Below are 19,891 nucleotides of genomic sequence, written 5' to 3'. Positions count from 1 at the left end.
GTTACTTGTAAGCACGCAGCACTCTAGGACTTAAGGCAATGCCAAGTCCCCAGCGGAGTGAAGCCCGTGGGCCTGGGAGCAGTTGTTTCCTCGGAGGCTTTCTCGTTTCCGGTTTTACAGTAGTACTGCGAAATCCTAGCTTTCGAGAAGCCTGAATGCCAAGCAATGGGGAATGACTCGGCCTGAGTCAATTCCTTTTCAGTTCTTGGTTCAGGGTGAGTCCCTGACAATGATGGCCCATTATGCAGCTGTATTCAGAAGAATCAGGAAGAGCTTCTATGCAATCTATAATTATATGCAAAAGTTCATCACAGAGAAAACATTTATCATGGGGGTGTATCCTCTATATTAGTTTTTCATTCATCTGGTCTTCCTACTTTATTTTTCAAAATGAAATCTGAGGACATGATTTCATAATCTGTCTCTAGAAAAGAGAATAATTAAGTTTGGTGTATGCCTGTCTCTCTTCTCTTCTCTACTCCCAGCCCAAGTTTCCTTCAGCCAAAGCTCGGGCTTTCTAGAACTGCTCTCTCTCATTTGTAAGGAGATTTGTACTGATGCAAGATAAGAGCTGTCAAGTGACAGAGACACAGCCTGCTCTTGTGATAGAAAAAGGAGGAACGGTCCACGACCGGTGAAAATGGAAAGAGACGCCAGGTGGTCATGGACATGAGTCTAGATTCCCAACAGAAGCTTTGTCATGTCACCTTCAGCAAGTTATTGAATCCACCGGAACCTCCACTTCCTCAGCTGTGAAAATGTGCACAGTAGTATATACTTTACAAGGCCACTGTGAGGATTAAATCTGATTAAAAAGGGGAGGGGCAACTCTTTAGCACATATTTGGCAGCTATGACATTAATGTAGAATAAATAAATGAATTTCCAGACAGATTATAAATCTAGATTCATGAAATCGTGACTCTGAAAGTATATATTTACTTTTGCTATAACTCAAAAAACAAACCAATCAACTTGAAGTTTCTACATTAAACAAGAGAGTATGGAGATATCCCTCAACATTAAATTCAAAAATTCTATGAGTAATGGTAAAACATTTCTGAAATAAAGTTAACAGTAAAAAAACCTTTGGAGATTTGCAGGAATTTTACTCAGCCTAATTTCTTCTCTCGACCGACAAGATTGTCTGATAACGGAAATGCATGTCAAGGACTTGTATATTTCAGACCTCAATCTGCATATCTTCATAAAAATTAGTTTCTGAAAAAAATTAATATAATAATGAAGGCTGACATCAATCAATTTTAGATGACTTTTACTTTACTAATAAATGAGGAAGAAAAATGTATTACATATATAAACCCTCTGGCTTTCCATTGTTGCTTATAAATACATACTGCTTTAGAGGAATTCTTCCTCATATCTTCTCATTCTCTAACTTAGCCTGCAGCACAGAGCAGGAGGAGGGGGAAGGTTGGGACAGGGAATGAATGCACTCTCTCATTTATCATTATTGCTCTTCTGGCCTTCCAGGAAAACACACCAAAAACTCTCACTTCAAAGGCTCTCTGGAATATCCACCTTCTTCTGTTGTAATGGAATTCTGCCACAGGGAATATATTCCTAGAATGTGTTCCCAAATCTATAGGCTCTTGTTGACAACATCTCTATAGTGAAAAGAACTTTGGCCTTCTTAAAGAACACCACCAACTTTCTCCTCTTGGGTAGTTTTTATGCATTAATTTTGATAGATTGAGCTGTTTTTATGTGGTATAACAGGATAAGGAGAGTTGAAAATTAACCATAACAACATTAGAATAAAAAGTCCACAGACAGCACATCCACTTCATCTTAACTCAGGTCTCTGAGGTTCAACTAGCTTTGCTCTACAGAATTTTTCTTCAACATTCCTTACTGCGCCAACCACCTGCATCATGGTCACCTGGTGTCCTTAGGACCGTGGGCCCCTGACCTAGGAAATCAGAATACCTAGAGACCCAAGAATATGCATTTTAACATGCTCCCTAGGGGCCAAGAAATATGCATTTTAATAAGTTCCCCAGGTGAATCTTACATACAGTAACATTGAGAAGCACTGCTGTAAGAGAACAAAACGAAAAAGACATTCACAAATTCACATTTTTCAAGAGGATAAATGAGAGACAAGGATAAATGCTCTATCAAGACCAATTATTCTAATATTCTAATGTAACTCGTGGTTAGTCAGAATGCCAACAACTCCCATGCAGTGTTATCAGAGCACTAACGAACTGCACATGTGACCATGCAAAAATCAATTGTTAACACTTCATTAATAATGTTAGATTATTTTTCTACTGAGTCAAAAGACAGATCACCTTCAAGGGCATTACAGATGGGAAACCAAGTAAGACAGGCAAAATCATAACTCTTAAATGCCCTCAATTTAGTTTTAAAACAGAATGAAAACTGAAAATAAAAATGAAATCCAAAAAGTGTTCCTGACTATTGCTAACACATACATTCATTCATTCCACCAGGCACTGGCCCTTAAATATAATTTACTTTGAGCTTAAAATAAAAAGGCTAAAAATCTAGAAACATGCAATTACTCAAAGAATGGAAGAGCTGCTGGAATTACAGTGTCACAGAAATGCTCTCATCCCCCAGGGGCAGTGATGAAGCGCTCTGGGAGATTCTGTGAGGAGCACTTTCTGAAGCTAATTACATGTCTGCACTTCCTGCTGTCCACAGCAGGTCCCCCCCTCGCCAGTGGCTTAGCCCGAGACTGGGCTGGAATGCCTGTAGCCTTCACTCCATCCTTGGTTCTCCTCTCTGTTAAGTGCAGAACAGCAGCCCCACTAGGAGGCTCAGGGTCAAGTGTGCTATGCAGATGTACGGCACTATTATCATCTTAAAGGTAAAACTACATTTTTTTTTTTTGCTGGGGAAGATTCGCCCTGAGCTAACATCTGTTGCCAATCTTCCTCTTTTTTTGCTTGAGGAAGATTAGCCCTGAGCTAACATCTGTGCCAGTCTTCCTTTATTTTGTACGTGGGATGCCACTACAGCATGGCTGACAAGTGGTGTGGGTCCACGCCTAGGATCCGCACTCGCAAACCCAGGCTGCCGAAGCGGAGCGCGCCAAACCCCAAAACTACATTTTTAAAATGGGAATTTGCTAAATAATTTTGAGATGCGATGGAATCTTGATGCTTTTAAAGAAAGATGCTTTGAAAGAAAGTCCTGAAAGTGAAGACGTGTATAACGTGCTATAAGAAATTCAGTCCTGAATCACTCTTGATGCTGAGTGTACTTTCTGGTGAGACGACATTTTTTCTTCTTAGAACTGAAGTTTACGTTTACAGGCTTTCAGAAAGCATAAGGCACAGAACAGAGGTACGAAGGGAAATTCCAGAATTTAATTCTAAAGGCTTTGTTTTTGTTACTGGAACTGGAACTCAAAAAGCACTTTCTGGCAAAAGAGCCAGATGGGACACTGAATTTAAATGGATATATAGTAAAAAATAATTAATTTTTCACTTTTAGATAAAATGACTTTAAATTCAATTTTTTAAAGGAAATGTAGGGGCATTGGGAATTCTTGATCTGATCTTGAAAGTAGGACGCTTTCTTTTTCCATCCTGGTGTCCACAGCTGCTGGCACAGCACGTGGCACACAGCTGGTGCTCATGGACCCCCAGTGAGTGAGGGAGTTCGGGGTTCCAGAGCCCATCCACGAGGATCAGAGCTGCGCCAGGAGGCTCTGGGAAGAGCTCTCACTCTGGTGGGTGGACCTGCCCTCCGGCCCTCGGCCCCCAGGTAAAGACTGATGATGGCATACATGTCTTTTTGGACACAGATGGACTTGGACAAACGTCCATGATTAGTGAAAACACCATAGGTTATTATCTGTCACACAACACTGTTAGGATCACACAGCAAGTCCATCCGACCGTCTCACCCAGGTGTAGGGAGCCCCATACTCCAAGTCAGGCTGCAACTGTCAGAGTCAGAATGGAAGAGGAAGATCTCAGAAAAGAGAGTTGCCAAAAATCAATTAAAAAGCTAAGTAAAACATAACAAAACATAAAACCAAAAACAAGCAATCCTGAAAATCTTAACAAAATTGCATTTTTTTTCATGACTAGGATCTCGTGTATTTACAAAAGGAATTCCATTGGAGTGACAGCTACCGTAAAATCCAATAACATTAAATAAAACTTTCACAGCAAAGGTAGCTATAATTCATGAAATCTTAAGCGGTTTGAGCAATCTCATTTCCTCCTCTACAAAACCCATTCTATTTATGTTAGGCAAAACGCGAACAGATACATCACTCTCAATTTTTAAACAAGGAAAATTAAAAACTTATGATATCCAAAATCTAGATTTTCTGAGAAGAATATCCATATAAACACTAGAACAGTAAAATTGCACCCTTTTTAAAGGGTTTACCATAACTGTGAGTTGAACGAAGAAGGCCTGTGTTTTGGAAAAGTCAAGAAATAAAAGATATGATCTTAAATCAGAACTTCGCAAACTAAAGATTTCAGGATATTAAAATACATCAAAACAGCACAAATCAACCCTACATAGCAATGGAGTCAGATGGAGTGAGATAAGAGCCTCTCATCAGGGCAGGTGGTACCCATGCTGGTCCCCTTGCCTGGCCCACCAACTAAAAGGGGCCAGAGCTTCCAGGCCCCTGAGGGTTGGGGGTGGGGGACTGGCGCTGTCAAAAAGACTGTGGCCCTGAGCAGGCCTCTTAACTGCTCTGGGCTTGTTCTGTGCCTATAAAAATTACGAGGTTTGACTCTTATCTCCAGGATCCAAGTTCTCCAGATCTGTGGTTTTTGAAGAGAGTTATTTCTTCAGATCAAGTACGTCATGGAAAAGTGCAGTGTAGCCAACCATGTGGCTAAAAATGAAAATCCCACCCACTGTTGGTTTTCCACTTTCTCCCTCTCTTTTACTTAGCATCCTACTTGTGAACTTCCTCTATAAAATTTTATACCTTAAAGCAAATATGCTTGATATCTTGGCAAAGAATGGTGTCCAACCAATAAATTTAACTCATTTCTGTGTAAAATCACTGAAAACGAAATGAATGCTATAAACACCCTAACACTCACTCATACTGCAATAGTTTTAAACTCTTTGCGATCAGGAAACCCTCCGAGAATCTTCAGAAAGTGATAAATTCTTTGCCCCCCAAAATGTAAGTATACATAAAATTCTGCATACAATTTCAGGAGGATTATAGATCTGAAAGTGATATTTTGATAGAGATATTTGGATTCTGCTGCAATTTCTCTCTTGTTCTCTCATGTGCCCATATCAATCAGAGTTTGCTCTCACCATGTCCATCAAAAGTTCCCTTGTCAAGGTCACCAATGTCCTCCGTGATGCTAAGGCCAATGGGCAGTCCTCAGTCCTACACTCACTGATTACACCCCTCCTCCTGGAAAGCATCTTCTTCACTTGGTTTCAAGGGCTCAACCTTTTCCTGGGCCTGCTCGACAGCTGTAATTTCTGTGCCTTGTTTACGGATTCTGCACACCGAGTTTTGTATTTATAACATTTTGGTTACATAAATCTTACTCCCTCTAACTATGTCAGAGGGTCTATGAGGAAGTTACAACTGTATGGCTAAGGAGAAAGTTTCAAATAGCAAGGAAGCTCTTTAACTGACTTCACATTTGAACCATAACTTTCTGGCACAACCACTGTGGATCTGCTCTTGGCATGGCAAGGACAATGACAATGACTGCTTAACAGCACAACAACAACGTGTCACCATCATAGTTTATTGTTATAGACAGCCAAACTAAATGCACATTTAGTGCATCTATAAGAAGTCTAGGAGTGATATTACGATTTAATTGTCATGCTGATTAAAAACAAGCCTTCCGCTCAAGATAGTCCTTAAGTAAAATGGAGTGGCTGCATTGAGACCTGATTATTACCAGCAATGAGATGCAATTTTAACCTTGTGGTAAACTAAACTGACAGGCTCAGACTAATTTACTAACTTAAAGCACTAAGCAAAACCTAGTTTCTCTACTTCACTTCCTAAAGCATGCAATTTTTTCAAGTATAATTATGAAGATTTTTGGAATGTTTAAGGAAGAATGTGTATTTCCTGGTTTATCAGGAAATGGTTTATCAACCATCAAGCTGTCAGCGATGAAGAGATTTCATTATAGCTGATGAAAGGAAAGGCTCCTGAAGGTGAACAGACTGGGTCTTACGGATCCAATCTGCTCCAATTTTCCACCAGGCAGCCTCCAGCAGCTTTCAAGGAGCTATGTAAAAACATTGCTGAATAATAATTATCTGAAATTGAAATGTGATTGGGGAGCATGTATGCAAATAGGCACGAGGACTTAAGGACAGAATGTGCCTTCACATTGCCTTCATCACACCACCAATGCTGAGACAACCTAGCAAGGGGTGGCAGTTTTGTGATGTGGAAAAACAGAAAAAAATTATGACTTCCACTCCTGGGAGGAAGTCACAACAAAAATGCCTATGCTCATTAATAATCTCTCTACAACAACAAAGAGACATCCCACTATCGATTAGATTTTAAACAAGCATCTTGTCAGTTAGATATTGACTATAAGACTACAGGGATAATGAACAAGATATTTGAATGCAGAGATGAAAAAGCAAAGAACTTCGACCACAAAACGGACCATGCAAACTCAATCATTCTGGTTACTGACCCTCAGACTTCCACGACTACCCACTGACATGTGCTCATCTTCATCAGAAGCCTAGTGAAAGAAAGGATGAAAACAACCATGAAGTGATAACATAAGACACATGAGGAAACCAATGCCCAGCTCTCAGAGGGACGCGGCTGATCCGACACCATAGTAGTGGGGCGGACTGATCCGCCAGCATCTCAGAGGGTCTCAGTGGACCTGCGCCTAGGTCTTCCCCAAATGCGTTTTGTTTGTGCACCTCTGTTTACAGAGGACTGTTTCTTGATAATAAGGCTTTAAATTAATTGCATTAAAGTAGTGTTATCTACTTTGCCGGTAACCTACAAATACATAGCGCCTCAGTGCATATTACTCTGCAAATTATTCATGAGTATTCAAAAGCAAAAAAAAAAAGCAGAAAAACCATCATGAATATTTTAATAGTCAGAAATTTCGCAAACACTCTCCCCTCACCAAATTAGGTCAAAAAATGCTAAAAGCTGAATTCACAGGCTTTGTTTAGGTAATAATATCAGTATTAGTTAATTTCTTTCATAAACATCATTAAGATATACATAGATATCATTAAGACATATCTATATAATTTATGTATTTTAGCCACCAAAGCTACAAATTAGACTTCAATCAAAATGCCCCCTGTAATGAGTGAACGCAGTACTAACCGACGTGTTTCTCCTGGATCTGCGCGAGTAGCGCTCGCTGTCTTCCTACGAAAGCAAGAGGGGAAGAGTGTAAGAAGGTTAGAAACAGACAGAGAGGCCTCACATAGTCCAGGTGTGACGCAATACAGTATTTCTGGTATAAATGTCAAATAAATATTTTCTTTGCTTTCATTAAAAGGCTTCAATTAAACTGCTGGGGGAAACATTTTCTTCTGGGTGGAGGGGTACTTAAGCACACAAATAACTGGCATATTCCACTTTGGCTGTAAAGCATGTGATGGGAAAGAAGCTGGGTCTTAATTTTTTCCTAATTTCTGTAAATGGTCCATTTATTTATTTATTTATTTTGTGAGGAAGATCGGCCCTGAGCTAACACCTGCCAATCCTCCTCTTTTTTGCTGAGGAAGACTGGCCCTGGGCTAACATCCATGCCCATCTTCCTCCACTTTATATGGGACGCCGCCACAGCATGGCTTCACAAGCGGTGCGTCCATGCATGCCCGGGATCCGAACCGGTGAACCCCGGGCCGCCGCAGCAGAGCGCCCGCACTTAACCGCTTGCACCACCAGGCCGGCCCCCTGGAACATGGTCCATTTAAATCAATCTCCTTTTTTTTTTTTTTTTTTTTTTTACAATCAGAACCTTACTCTCTTCTCTTCAGGAATCAGAAGATAAATCATTTCCATAAAAGATCCAACAAGAATGTCACCCTATCTACTATATTTTGTGTGTTCTAAGACACAGTTTTTCACATTTGGATATCTATGAAGTCGGGGTGTATCTTATAATCAAAGTTGCTCACATTATAATTAGCAGCATTTTTGTTTTTCTCAGTGGTATATAAAACAATGACACATCTTTTAACTGTGTCTTAAGATTTGATAAAAATACATCTGCCTGTGCCATATAAGCCTAAAATGATGGTTTACACATAGTAAAGGTTGAAGTTCATCGTTTTTTTTCAACAGAGGAAATGTGTGCTCTTTATATTTCAAGAACTATTCTTTTATATTATACACAGGTATCTAAGATGTTAGGAGGTAATTTTACATGTTCTTAGATTATTTTATGTGTAAGGGACACTGAATAGGACATTTCCATACTGGCCTGGTCCTCAAATGCTAAAAGTATGTGATGATGTCCATGAGGCCAGTCAATAAGGTGTCAAGGACGGGAAGAGATGGGACGAACTCAAGTGGATGAATTAATGAGAAGGGACCAGCAGACAGCAAGTGGAATGCTCCCCCTTCTGCAGCCTCTCGCCCTGGGGCACCATCTCCTCCCGAGAGGGTTGTAAGGACAGGGGTATCATGAGGGGCGAACCAGCTCTCACTTGACTTAGGAGGACAGAGAAGTTGTCCTAGGAAACAAGTCCAGAAGGTAAAGGAATTTTCTCACCAAAGAACAGTGGTTTCAGTGGGCAGAGCAGACAAGGTGAGGCGGGGATCCACAGCAAAGGCGGACAGAGCCAGCGGCTGCTGAACAGACCAGACAGAAACGCCTGGCCAGGCCCGTTTCTAACCAGGCTTCGTATGGGATGTAAACAATCAGGCCAGATGCAGAAGTCCCCGGAAGAAAATCACTTAGTATTAAATTAGGGCGCAATAGTAATCAATCAAGGCAATTAAACTGTATAAGAATCAAATTATAAACTGTTTAAGTTTCTTAAAATGGTATTCCAGGCCTACCATCCACTGCTCGATGTCACCCCATTTTGTATCCAGCCCGTAATATTTCTATAGATAGAAGGGGAAGAAAATTAAACAAGAAGTGAAACAGTAGGTAACCGCATAAGGAACTGTTCCAACATGCATTTCCGAATTGCTGCCCAAGCCACACGGGAAAGTAACATGCCAAGGCAAAGCAGTAAATAACACGCTCCAGGCTCTGCAGAAGCTGTCTGTGTAGTTGAGAGCCCGTGAAGACAGACTCTCCAGCCCGCTCCCTCCCAGTCAAGCACAGAGAGCCCAGGAGAGAGCATTCCTGGGGCAAGGGGACGGCCTCAGTAGAGACCAGGAGTTGGAACTTAGCCCAGCAGCACTGCAAGCCCTTCAGCGAAGCTGTGCATGCCTTCAGAGCAAATGTACAGAGGCAATAAGACACTGCTTAAGAGACGCAAAAGCTGAGAGCCATTCCCATGTTGCTACAACAGGAATGAGAAAACCTAGAGGCCAGGGGGAGAAACTGTGTGACAAGCCCTAGGTTTCTGATACACCTGCTCCAGCTATCTGATATCTATGCTAAATTTAGGTCCATGAGAATCTACGGACTTTGCATGTCTTTGTAGCATGCCACTGAGGGAAAGACGACTGAGTAGCCTGCAGAAGAAGTCCTTGGACAGGGAAAAAAAATTATGTTCCCCAGTCATGTCTAGCCTTTTCTTTAGCTAACGCCTGTACGCTTTTGCCTTGCTTGTCGAAACCACAATGGGCCAAGTTGGAATTGGAAAAGCAGACTCAGAATGGCTATTACTGTTACTAAATCCAGTAATTCCAAAGTTGGGTGGGAACCCAAGCATAGTCTCAAATAATGGGGTTTTGCTTTTTCCCTCACTTTTCTCTCAATTTCCAATAAGAAAATCAAGCAACAACCAACCAAATCTCCATATCATATAACCCAGACGTGATTCTCCTCTTTACACATTAAAATCTTATAATCAGAAGAAAAAAATTGGATGCGAGAAGTACAAGACAATTTGTGAAATTGTTTTACAGTTGCCAAAACATGCGGCTGCTATGTCTGGTTTAGTTTCAGTTTATTCTGAAGGGTGGACAGATTTGAAATATCTGGCTCTCCGATGGTCTTGCCCCTTTCTCTTAGAGACGGCAGTAAGTAGAAAATTAGAAGAGGAAAAATTAGGAGAATTTAACAACATTTAAAAAATTTAGCCGATACAGAACTGAAATATCATACGTACACGAGCCAGATCTTTTCCTGTTAAGTTACTTTCCTCAGAATACAAATTGAGAAAGGAAATAAAAGCTGCACTTCCCAAAGTCATGTTTTAACTTTCATTTATGTGAAATGCAACAGCTTAAAGCTACTTTGCATTCAATTAATGTTATTCCCCCCTCTGTCAAATTCCAGATTTTTCACACGTAAAATGTGATGCCATCAACTCTCTTTTATCTCATGGCTTAATTACAAAGACAGAAAGAAAATATATTTTAAAAAAGGAGGGGAACCTAAATAAATTCGCAAAAAAAATTTAGTGTTTTTTTTTGCTGTTGTTCAGGAAGATCAGCCCTGAGCTAACGTCTGTGCCAACCTTCCTATATTTTATATGTGGGACGCCACCACAGCAGGGCTTGATGAGCGGTGTGTAGGTCCGTGCCCGAGATCCAAACCTGTGAACCCTGGGCCTTTGAAGTGGAACGCACTTCTATTTTTTTGGTTTTTCTATTTTTCTATTTTCCTTTTTGCCAATTCTATATCTGTGTCAAGCACAGCACACTATTGTTCTTTTCATGATACCAGTTTTCAAAATCTTTCATCTAGTTCACGGGTGGCCTTATTAACAGCTGCCGTAACTCTAGCTACATTTCCATGTCATTCCACGGAGGGAGAGCACCCCTAGAAACAGTAAGTGCAATTCACTGGTAGTTCTGATGTGAGCTAGCAGGGCCAGCACAGCACACTCCAGAAAGCATACAATAGCTCAAATGTAAACGACTATGATTAGCAAGTGAGTCATGCAGAGGGAAGTGAGAGCCAGACTAATGCAAAGGTGCTCGACTTTCAGAAATAGCTTCGATTCAACAGAAGAGAAACCATTATGCGACACAGCCCAATGGGCTGGGAGAGAACGTTTACTGCTTCTTTTTCCTTTTCACAAATCTTAGTGACAAGGAAAGCCTTCCCTTACTTGGACACATCTTTATTATAAAACGTGTATCTGCTTTTCCACTGGGGGCTTCCTGAGCTCCCTCTAGTTTTATTTTGTATACAAAACAACATCTGACAAAGTTCTAACAATGTATCCCCAGTGAGCTAGTAAAAAGAAAATACTAGTGATCTAGAACTAGAAAGGAATGAATCAATGTGGTAATTACCAGAGAGTCCCTTGTCTGGGTTTTGGACAATTACGTCCTCCTCCTCCGTCAGTTACAGCGAGGGGTCCCAGCCCCATAAGCCTTGCCTTCTACCTGTGAAATTCTGACCAAGCCTCTGTAAGCATGGTTTGATCTAGCTTCAATATACATTCCAATACTTGGACTCTCCAAAAACTAACAAAGTACAAATAGATTCTGGCACCTACTTCACTGATTTCTTTACACTGTTCAGGACAGTAGTTACTCAGAGTGAGGGGGGGCAGGAAGGAAAAGCAATTGAGAATTGTAGTTAGTAAAAAAATCCAAAGACAGAATTTTAATTTACTGACAGTGTGTTTAAAGGGCCTGCATGTTTTAACCTCTGAAATGGTCACCTTATTTTGACTTGCTGAGCTGCTCTAAAAGAAAAATCTAGTTTTTCTTTATCCATAAACTAAATAGATTTATAAAAAGCAACTATTACAGATGTCATAAGTAACAAACTGAATTCATTTATGGGAAAGACTCACTGTATACACATTCTATGAATTCTCAGGGAATCTGCTCACTCCTTCCTACATTATTGCTGAATCAGGAGACGTTGACTTGGTTGTTTTTCTCTTTATTTGTTGTGTCTGGCCTGCTTAGTGTATTTATTTCTAAACCTCAGCTACTTCTCACAATAACTAGTGTGGGAGATCAAAATTTGGCCACCCTGAAATATATCTCTTTACCTTGATTGTTGTCTCTGAAGGACATTTGACCTCCCCCACTAACTGCCTAAAGAATTTGACATGGTGGCTCCTTCCTGGAACAGATCTTCCATCTGATGGCTGTAATATAACGTAAAATAGATGTTACAATAGGAAAGGCACCAACAAGCCCATCTTATCGGAAGTTCTGTCTCTCTGGCCACATTCTCTGGATGGCCCTGCAAGGAGTTGCCAGACAGACATTTACATTTATAAGGGAAATCTCCATTTGTAAAGATATCTCCCTCTCTGTCTTGGGAAGAGGGGGGATGACCTCATTTCTAGAAACTTATCAATGTGGAAGGTGAGGCCTTAAATCTGCATAATAACCTTACCCTTGTTTACAGTGCTTTAGTGGTAATCTCCTGTAACTGACACCCCCCACCCCCAACATCCTCCTTTGTCTTTAGAAGAAGATGGTATTTAAGATGAGAATTTCTGCTATTGTGTTGAGAAACGCAGTGTCCCTGCTTTCTCCCATGTATACATGTTATTAAACTTGGTATTATTTTCTCCTGCTAACCTGTCTTGTTGATTATTTGGCCAGCCAGAAGAACCCTAAGGGAAAGGGCAGAGGGAGATTCTCCCTCTTCCCCCGACACTAGGAAACAGAGATGCACATTAGGACTCTGAATATCAGGGAGAGAGGACAGGTTTATTTTAAGCTATTGGATTTCATTGTTCTATCGTCATTTTCTTTTCTACTCAGATTTTTAAATAGTATGTAATAATCTCTTAATGTGTGGTAATTTGCATTGATATTTTAAAAATATTCTAATAAAATTACATGGAAGGATAATCTTTCTCTATAAATATCTGATTTCAAAAGGTTTCCTAAATTCTGAAATGTGATTTTATTTTGTCTCAGAGTTCATTTTTTTCTCAAAGAAACAATTTTCTAATTTCTTGAGAAAATGGAGATGGGAAAAGCATTCAGTATACAGATATGTTTCTGATGGACAGTTGATTTTCGTGAGAGTATAAGTGGGGACCTAAGCTTTCTTGTTCAAACCAATTCATAACAAAGCAGTAAAAGAAGCAGTAAGAACTTCTACGTATTTTCAACATGAGGCATTATTTCTGAAAGGTGACCAGGCCCTCAGCAAGGGAAAACTAGTACATGCAAATTAGAAAATAAAGAAGGAAGAGCCTACCTTTTGAACCTGATAGATCTAGAGAGAAGGGCAAAAGAAACAGGGAAAGAAATATAAAATCCAATTATAGAAGTAGAAACGTCAGAAAGAAAGGTTCTGTAAGTACCCTGAAATATGAATAAAAGCCATATTGGGAAAAAAAACAGTGAATAGTGGTAAAATATGAATTAAAAAATATTTTGAAGTCTCATTGAAATAATCAGTAATTTCATAACTTATTTTACAAATATTGGTGAAACCTGGGCATACCCACATGAATCTCTATAAACATCCTGTTACTTTCTAATGCAGAAATTTGTATACCCTATTACCATTAATGGGAAAAGTACTCATCTTCAATTTAAAATTTCAACTTTTCACAGTGATAAAATTTGAACAAAAAAGTACTGAAATTTAATTGGAAAGTCAACTGGTCAAATTCACAAATAGTGAAGAAAGATGCTTTCACGTTCTGATTCATGCAGACATGAAAAGAATACCAGGAAAATTCCACTAAACAGAGTGATCACTAAAATATAACTGAAATTTTTTTTAAAAAGGCTTATTCTCACACACTGACATATCAGTTTGCTTCACAGGTTCTCCTAATTTTGTAGTAATCACTAGGAAATACTGAGATATCTACTTCATTTATTCATTCACTAATTCATTCATTCAACAAAACACTGACCATGTCAGGCATTGTTCAAAGTGCTGCCAAAACTCTAAGATTAGAAACTTGGTGTTTCTAGCCTTATATGGGTGAACCTAGGTAAACATATTCAACATTATGACTATATTAAACATAGTACCTCCAACAAAAATGTTTATCATCAGTAGTTACAAAAGAGATGCACCCTGATCACCACATCACCTAGTTATCACATCACCCGGTCACCACATGTCCCAGTCACCACATCTCCCGGTCATCACATCTCTCACCACATCACCTGGTCACCACACCACCATTTTGAAGTAAAAGGTCCACTTGGATTTCCTGAAGAATATCTACATATTTTTCTTCCCTAATAAATCCATCAAAAAGGAGCTCATAATCTTTTTAAATAGCCCCCAAAGCATAGCTCACATCGTGGGTCCTCATCATCTGCACTGTTGAAGAGAACCGTCATGGACAGTGCAATGGGCTGCCAGAGATGGCTGGGGGTGGCCTGGGCAGTGCGGATAGATCCGCAGCCAGTTCATGGGCCCCATGTCCTCAGGGTCTGCTGGGGCTTGATGACAGGTCTCTATTCTTCAAACACTGGTGTCTCCACTCACTTCTCCTCTCTGCGCACTCTCCATGCCGGCCTTGGAGGATCCCAGGCACTAGTGTGGCTTCAACCACAACCCATCTCTGAAACGCCCCAAATGACGTCACCAGCTTCCTGCTCTCTCGAGCCCCCAGGGACAGTCACTGCCCTCCAGGCTTTCACAGGCTCTGTCCACCTTCAGCTGATCCGACCTCCTTCTCAAGGAAACCCTTGGCCCCGCTCAGAAACCCCTGTATAGAGGTAGGATGGCTCGCCACCAGATGAAATCAGGGATCACGTTTCTCAATTTTTACACCAAAATATCAACCCTACTAGTTAAACACTGCTCTTCCAAAGCAGATTCATTTCCACTTAATCAACAACTTAAAATGCCAGTGCCCCAGGCTATCAGATTGTATAACCTCAAATTGTGTTACTAGTTCTAATAATAGTCAGGCCCAGAGATGTGATACGCAAAGAAGAGGCGGAGAGAGGTGTTGTCTGTACACCTTCCTGGATCCTTAAAGCACGTCCCAAACCTCAAGCTAACCTCATGTTAGCTTGTCTCACTCTTGTCCCTAGATGCATACACAAATGCTCATGCATACACACGTGCACACACGTGTACGTGCCCCCATCCTTGGACTGGGGTCAAATCAAGGAACAGCCAGATGAATAGCTACTGCTTCCATGCTCTCTGTAAAGCTCCTGCTAACAAAATCGCCTATTTTGTGTTTATTATACTGTGCCTCGAATTCAGCACCAACGAAAAAACCTGTTTTTCAAGGTATGCTTCCATTTGTAAAATGACTAGGATTATGTGGGCCATCCTGTTTCCCCCTTTCCTGCGAGTGTCAGCATGCTCACAGCCAACTTTAATCCCTGGTTAACACACTGACTCTATCCTTTCTTTTTGTTTGTTTTTGTTGTTGATTACGTATTTGATTTTGAGGCACAGGCTGTATGAGGAAGACCACAAGCTTCGCAGAGGTTTTAGATCTAGATTTGAACCTTGGCTCAGTCATTTTCTCAGCTTCAGGGAAAACTGTCTGATCTCTCTAGGGTTGTTTTCCTCACCTGAAATAAAACTCGGAAGGACCCCTCACAGACTATAAGTGACAGTACCCAGCCCAGCGCTGCCACCACTAGGGGCTCCAGGATGTCCCTGCCATTCCCCTCTGCCCCACCCCAGTCCTCTCTGATAAGTAATAAAACATACACCTATTTTACTTAAAACCTTTCAAATCTCTTTTTCGAAGAAGCAGACATAAATTTTAAATAGATATCAATGCTCTCATATTTCAAAGATCCTAAATTTATGATAGCAAGACTGTCATTTGTACAAGTCAGTGCTGCTGGCCTAACCAGATCAATAGAAAGACCAGGGCACTTCCCTCCACACTTCATCCCTCCTCCGTCTGGCTGTCATCTCCCAAGGATGGCTTCCTGCCCGTCCTGGCTTTTCTCTCCTGCGGCTCCTTCCTTCAGTGGCCCCACTTGCTGTAAAGTCCAGAGTTAGTCTCTCTGCTTCCTCTCTAACACATCACGGGTTCTCATTCCACACTGTGATAAGTCACCGCGTGGGCGCTGGTCACCAGGGACACGACCTGACCCCAAGAAAGAGTCTGCGTTCAGCAGAGAAGGCGCCTTCACTGTGTCACTGCCTGTCCGAGGAGTGTAAGCACAGACGGACGAATGACCCACACAGGACAAATTAAAAAGGTGATGTGTCCCTAAGGTGCTTTCTCACAGGTGAAACCAAGCGCTCCTGGTCGTCTCTCAACTCATACCCACCCATGGTGGAGACTCTGCTCCCTCGTTGGAGAGCACCTCTGCCGGGCAACTGACCTCTGAGAAGGCCCAAATTACCAACCTGTCTCCAGGTGAGACGCTCCATGGGACCCGGATCATGATGGAACATTTGATCCCCGTGAACCACTTAAATGTCTTCACAGTCAAAGTGGAACATACTGTTACAATGACGAATTTCAAAATTCTAATGCCACCTACTAACCAAACAACATGTGTGTGTATGACTGAGGAAGGCAACTGTGGCGTTTTCAATCAGATTTCCCAGATTTTAATTGGATTTTCCCTGCAAAGTCGGAGCTCCTCAGCAGGCACCAAACACCGCGTGTTGCACAGGAACTGGGCTCTGCCAGTCCACAGGCCCGGGTTCAAATCTTGGCTCCATCGCCCAGCTGCCTTGCGACCAGGATGGGTTATTTAACTCCTTGGGGCTCCCCTGTCCTGTGTGCGCAGTGGGGGCTTCATGAGCCTCAAAGGGCTGCTGTGAGGGGTGGTGAAAGCTGCCAAGGCCCCTGGTATTGTGCCTGGCGGTAGGGACCCTCCACATGTCTCACTCCCTCTCCTGATGTCCAACTCCATTTAACAATACCCAAACTAAATGGCCAAGACTTAAAGGTTCCCATCTTTGGGTAGCAACTGCATTTTTGCTGCTTGAAATATTGCAACCGAAACGCAGGAGTTCAGCAACAGATAACTCTTACATTGCAGAACTAAAATGGAACAGAAGAGGACTTCCTTTGACTCAAAGGGAGAAACGGGTGCTTTGCTTTTAAAGGAGGCCATTTGAATAGATGTTTTCTTGGCTTAATTCCTCTTACTTTTATTTTCTAAATCAAGAACTTTTGCCAAAGAACTTTGTGAGTAATAAGCTGCTTCTGTTATCATGTATATATTTTAAATCAATTCCACCCATACTTAAGGATAGAATATATTTTATCTAGATGTATAATTTGGAAGATAGATATGTACGTACATACTATATAATTCATTTTCACCTTGATTTTGTAGAAATTTTACATTTGTATTCGCGGTGAAAATAACTTTCTCTCAGACTTGAGAAAAATGATAAGATGATTACTTATACCACTATGAAAACCAAAGGTAGGGCCCCTTACAGATTCACTGTCACCTTTTTCCTGAGCCCGTTGGTTGGTTCAGCTGCAACAGCAGAGCTGAGAGGACAGCCACAGGCCCAGAAATTCTCACTAACAGGGGAGGAGGGGGCACGGTGCTGACATTCAATCAATTGTGGCAAAACCTGGCAGAGCAGCAAAATATTAGGGGATATTCTTCTTTTATGAAGGTCGTACTCTTTTACAACCTTAATATAAAAAAGACTGGGGGACTGTTGGGAAACCAGGGAAGCGGATTAGAACCGATGAGCCGCTGAGAGAGTGGGCAGCTCCTGGTGCTGCAGAATGCAGCAACTGCACGCCACAAACTGTGATGCATCCCGAGAAACCGTGGCCCACCGCTGCTGCATGAGCACCTGAACGTCCCACTGCCATGTTGCTTTCTAAGGCAGAGGGAGGCGCTGGCGGTGTCCCGCACACAGTGGGCTTGCAAGTATCTACTGAAAGAATAGAATGTTCTAAAGAGACATCGACACCAGGCAGTTTGAAAAAGCAATCTGTCATTTAAAATATCTATTGTTAAAAACCAGTTCAGGCTAAAAGAACTACTCCATTAGGTGGCCTCCAACAATTACTATTTATACCAGAGTCTGAGTGTGCAGAGGCTGCTTGGTGTCAGGATGGCTTCTAAAGCACAGGTGACACTGTCTCAGACAGGTATGTGACAAAGGTCTACAAAGCAAGATCTATTCCTTTTCTCTACCTCCCCATCCAAATACTTCTCTCTGGAGACTTTCCTGAATATGCATCTTGGAACCATCTTCAATAATCAATTCTGGTCAGGCATATACGTGGAGTTTATGGCCAGTTTTAATCAGGTTCCTATCCCCAATAGAGCCGAATCTCACCGGTAACAGATAATGGGGAGGCAGGTACTTATGTTAATCCTCGGGTCTTACCCCAAGTTCTAGTTCATTTGTCAAGTCCAAACAATTAAAATGAAAATTCAGGAGTCTATTTCCAGTTTTAAAACAATGAATGCAATTCTACGGGGGAAAGGCACTGAGAAAACGCTAAACCTGTGCTTCTTTGAGTAAATTAAGAGGGAAAAAAGCACAGAAAATTACTAAATTAAAAGTACTAAATTACTTCTAGAGGCAAAATACCATAAAAACTAAATTTACTTACAACTGTATTTGTATTTCCAACAATGAGGGAGAACGTGGTGATGGACTTTCAAATATTTGTTGAGTCTTGTTATTCACATGTAAACACAGGACACGTGATGCTCATCTGCTCGGGGCACTTCCCAACAACTGCTGAAGTATGGTATGGCCTTTCTCTCAGGAAACATGTCCCCTCCTGTCCCCATCACCGTCATGGGGACTGTGGTACGACTCTCCTAACTAACCTCCTGGATTTGAGTTTCTAGTAATCTTCAACCCATTTTTCACTCCACGCTGAAGAGTTTCCTCCCCAAGCTCAAGTCTGGCCACGGCCCTCCCCCTCTTACACATTTCCACACTGAGTGGCAAACTCCGCAGGCAGGGAAAGACAATAAGTGTCTCAGGCTGGTGGCCGGGGGCCTCCCCCTACAGGGAATGTGGTGGAATCCGCAACGGTTTTAAAAGAAATTGGAAATCCAGAGTTTTATCCGAAATCTCATAAGTTTTAAAACATTGGCTTGACTTTTGAAATTTGGCCGTGTGACCCAATCAAGACCCTGTGTATGAAAATCAGCCCTGGGGAAGGCAGCTGGCTGTCTCTCTCCAACCCAATAAACTCAAATCTTCTGAAGGAGAAAAGCCCTTCAGTGGCGCCTGGTGTGGATGCTCCCATGGGGCATGGCCCACAGGAGAACATGGAATCAAGACTCGCTTTATTCACCAGGTAACGTAGACTTTAAGGTCATGGAAAAGCTCGAGGCTCTGAAAGAAGTTAAAGAGCCCTCACGCTGTCCACGTGACTTCTGGCTCCGGCTCAAGATCATGAAAATGAGTAGCAAACAGCATGAACAGGTGTGTAAACACATCACTACCCATTTTCCCAGGGGGGCAATTTCTTCCCTGGCTATTTCTCCCGTGGTGTTTACTCTGTACTCTGTATCACATACAGACTTCAGACATCATGAAACCTATTAAAAACCGTAAAAACCGCAGGGGAAATATTTTTAAACAAGACAATTTGGTTAGTTTCAGAACATAATAATCTGTTCTTCTATCACATTTTAATTCAAAGAATCAGCATTTTAGCTCAACAGTTAGACCTCGAAGTTCAGAGCCAGCACCTCTTGGCTCCCTTCAGCCAGAAAGCTGGCTGGGAAGATTGGGCAGCAAGTGGCTGTGTGTGGGAGGCCCCCTCGGGACCCCACAGGTCGAGTGTCTGGGACAGGCACGCCTGGTATCCGTGCTATGTGCACTCCCCAGGCTGACCCTGAACAAAAGTCATGGGCACAAGTGTGATCCGGTCACGAGCAATGTCAAACAGACAGGTGCTCTGCGTCTGCA

The 19,891-nt window shown here is 41.7% G+C and overlaps 1 protein-coding gene across 6 annotated transcripts in view; it reads right to left on the bottom strand.

Annotated features, from left to right (window-relative positions):
- The window catches only part of LRRFIP1 (LRR binding FLII interacting protein 1), a 146,363-nt gene that overhangs the window by 50,716 nt on the left and 75,756 nt on the right, over window positions 1–19,891 (bottom strand). Inside the window, exons 3-5 of one of the 6 annotated variants that reach the window (XM_058533288.1) lie at window positions 7,336–7,380; window positions 6,671–6,721; window positions 3,904–3,942 (exon numbers count right to left, since the gene is read on the bottom strand). The exons of the other annotated variants lie outside the window; for them this stretch is intronic. Of the exons in view, the coding sequence (XP_058389271.1) occupies window positions 3,904–3,942; window positions 6,671–6,721; window positions 7,336–7,380 (135 nt within the window). The remainder of the gene's footprint in view (window positions 1–3,903; window positions 3,943–6,670; window positions 6,722–7,335; window positions 7,381–19,891) is intronic. 6 annotated transcript variants of the gene reach the window in all.

This window comes from Diceros bicornis, chromosome 37, assembly GCF_020826845.1.
Source record: "Diceros bicornis minor isolate mBicDic1 chromosome 37, mDicBic1.mat.cur, whole genome shotgun sequence".
In the NCBI taxonomy this organism is placed as follows: domain Eukaryota; kingdom Metazoa; phylum Chordata; class Mammalia; order Perissodactyla; family Rhinocerotidae; genus Diceros; species Diceros bicornis.
The sequence above is the reverse complement of the archived record's forward strand: the minus strand, read 5'-3'. Positions and strand labels throughout refer to the sequence as shown.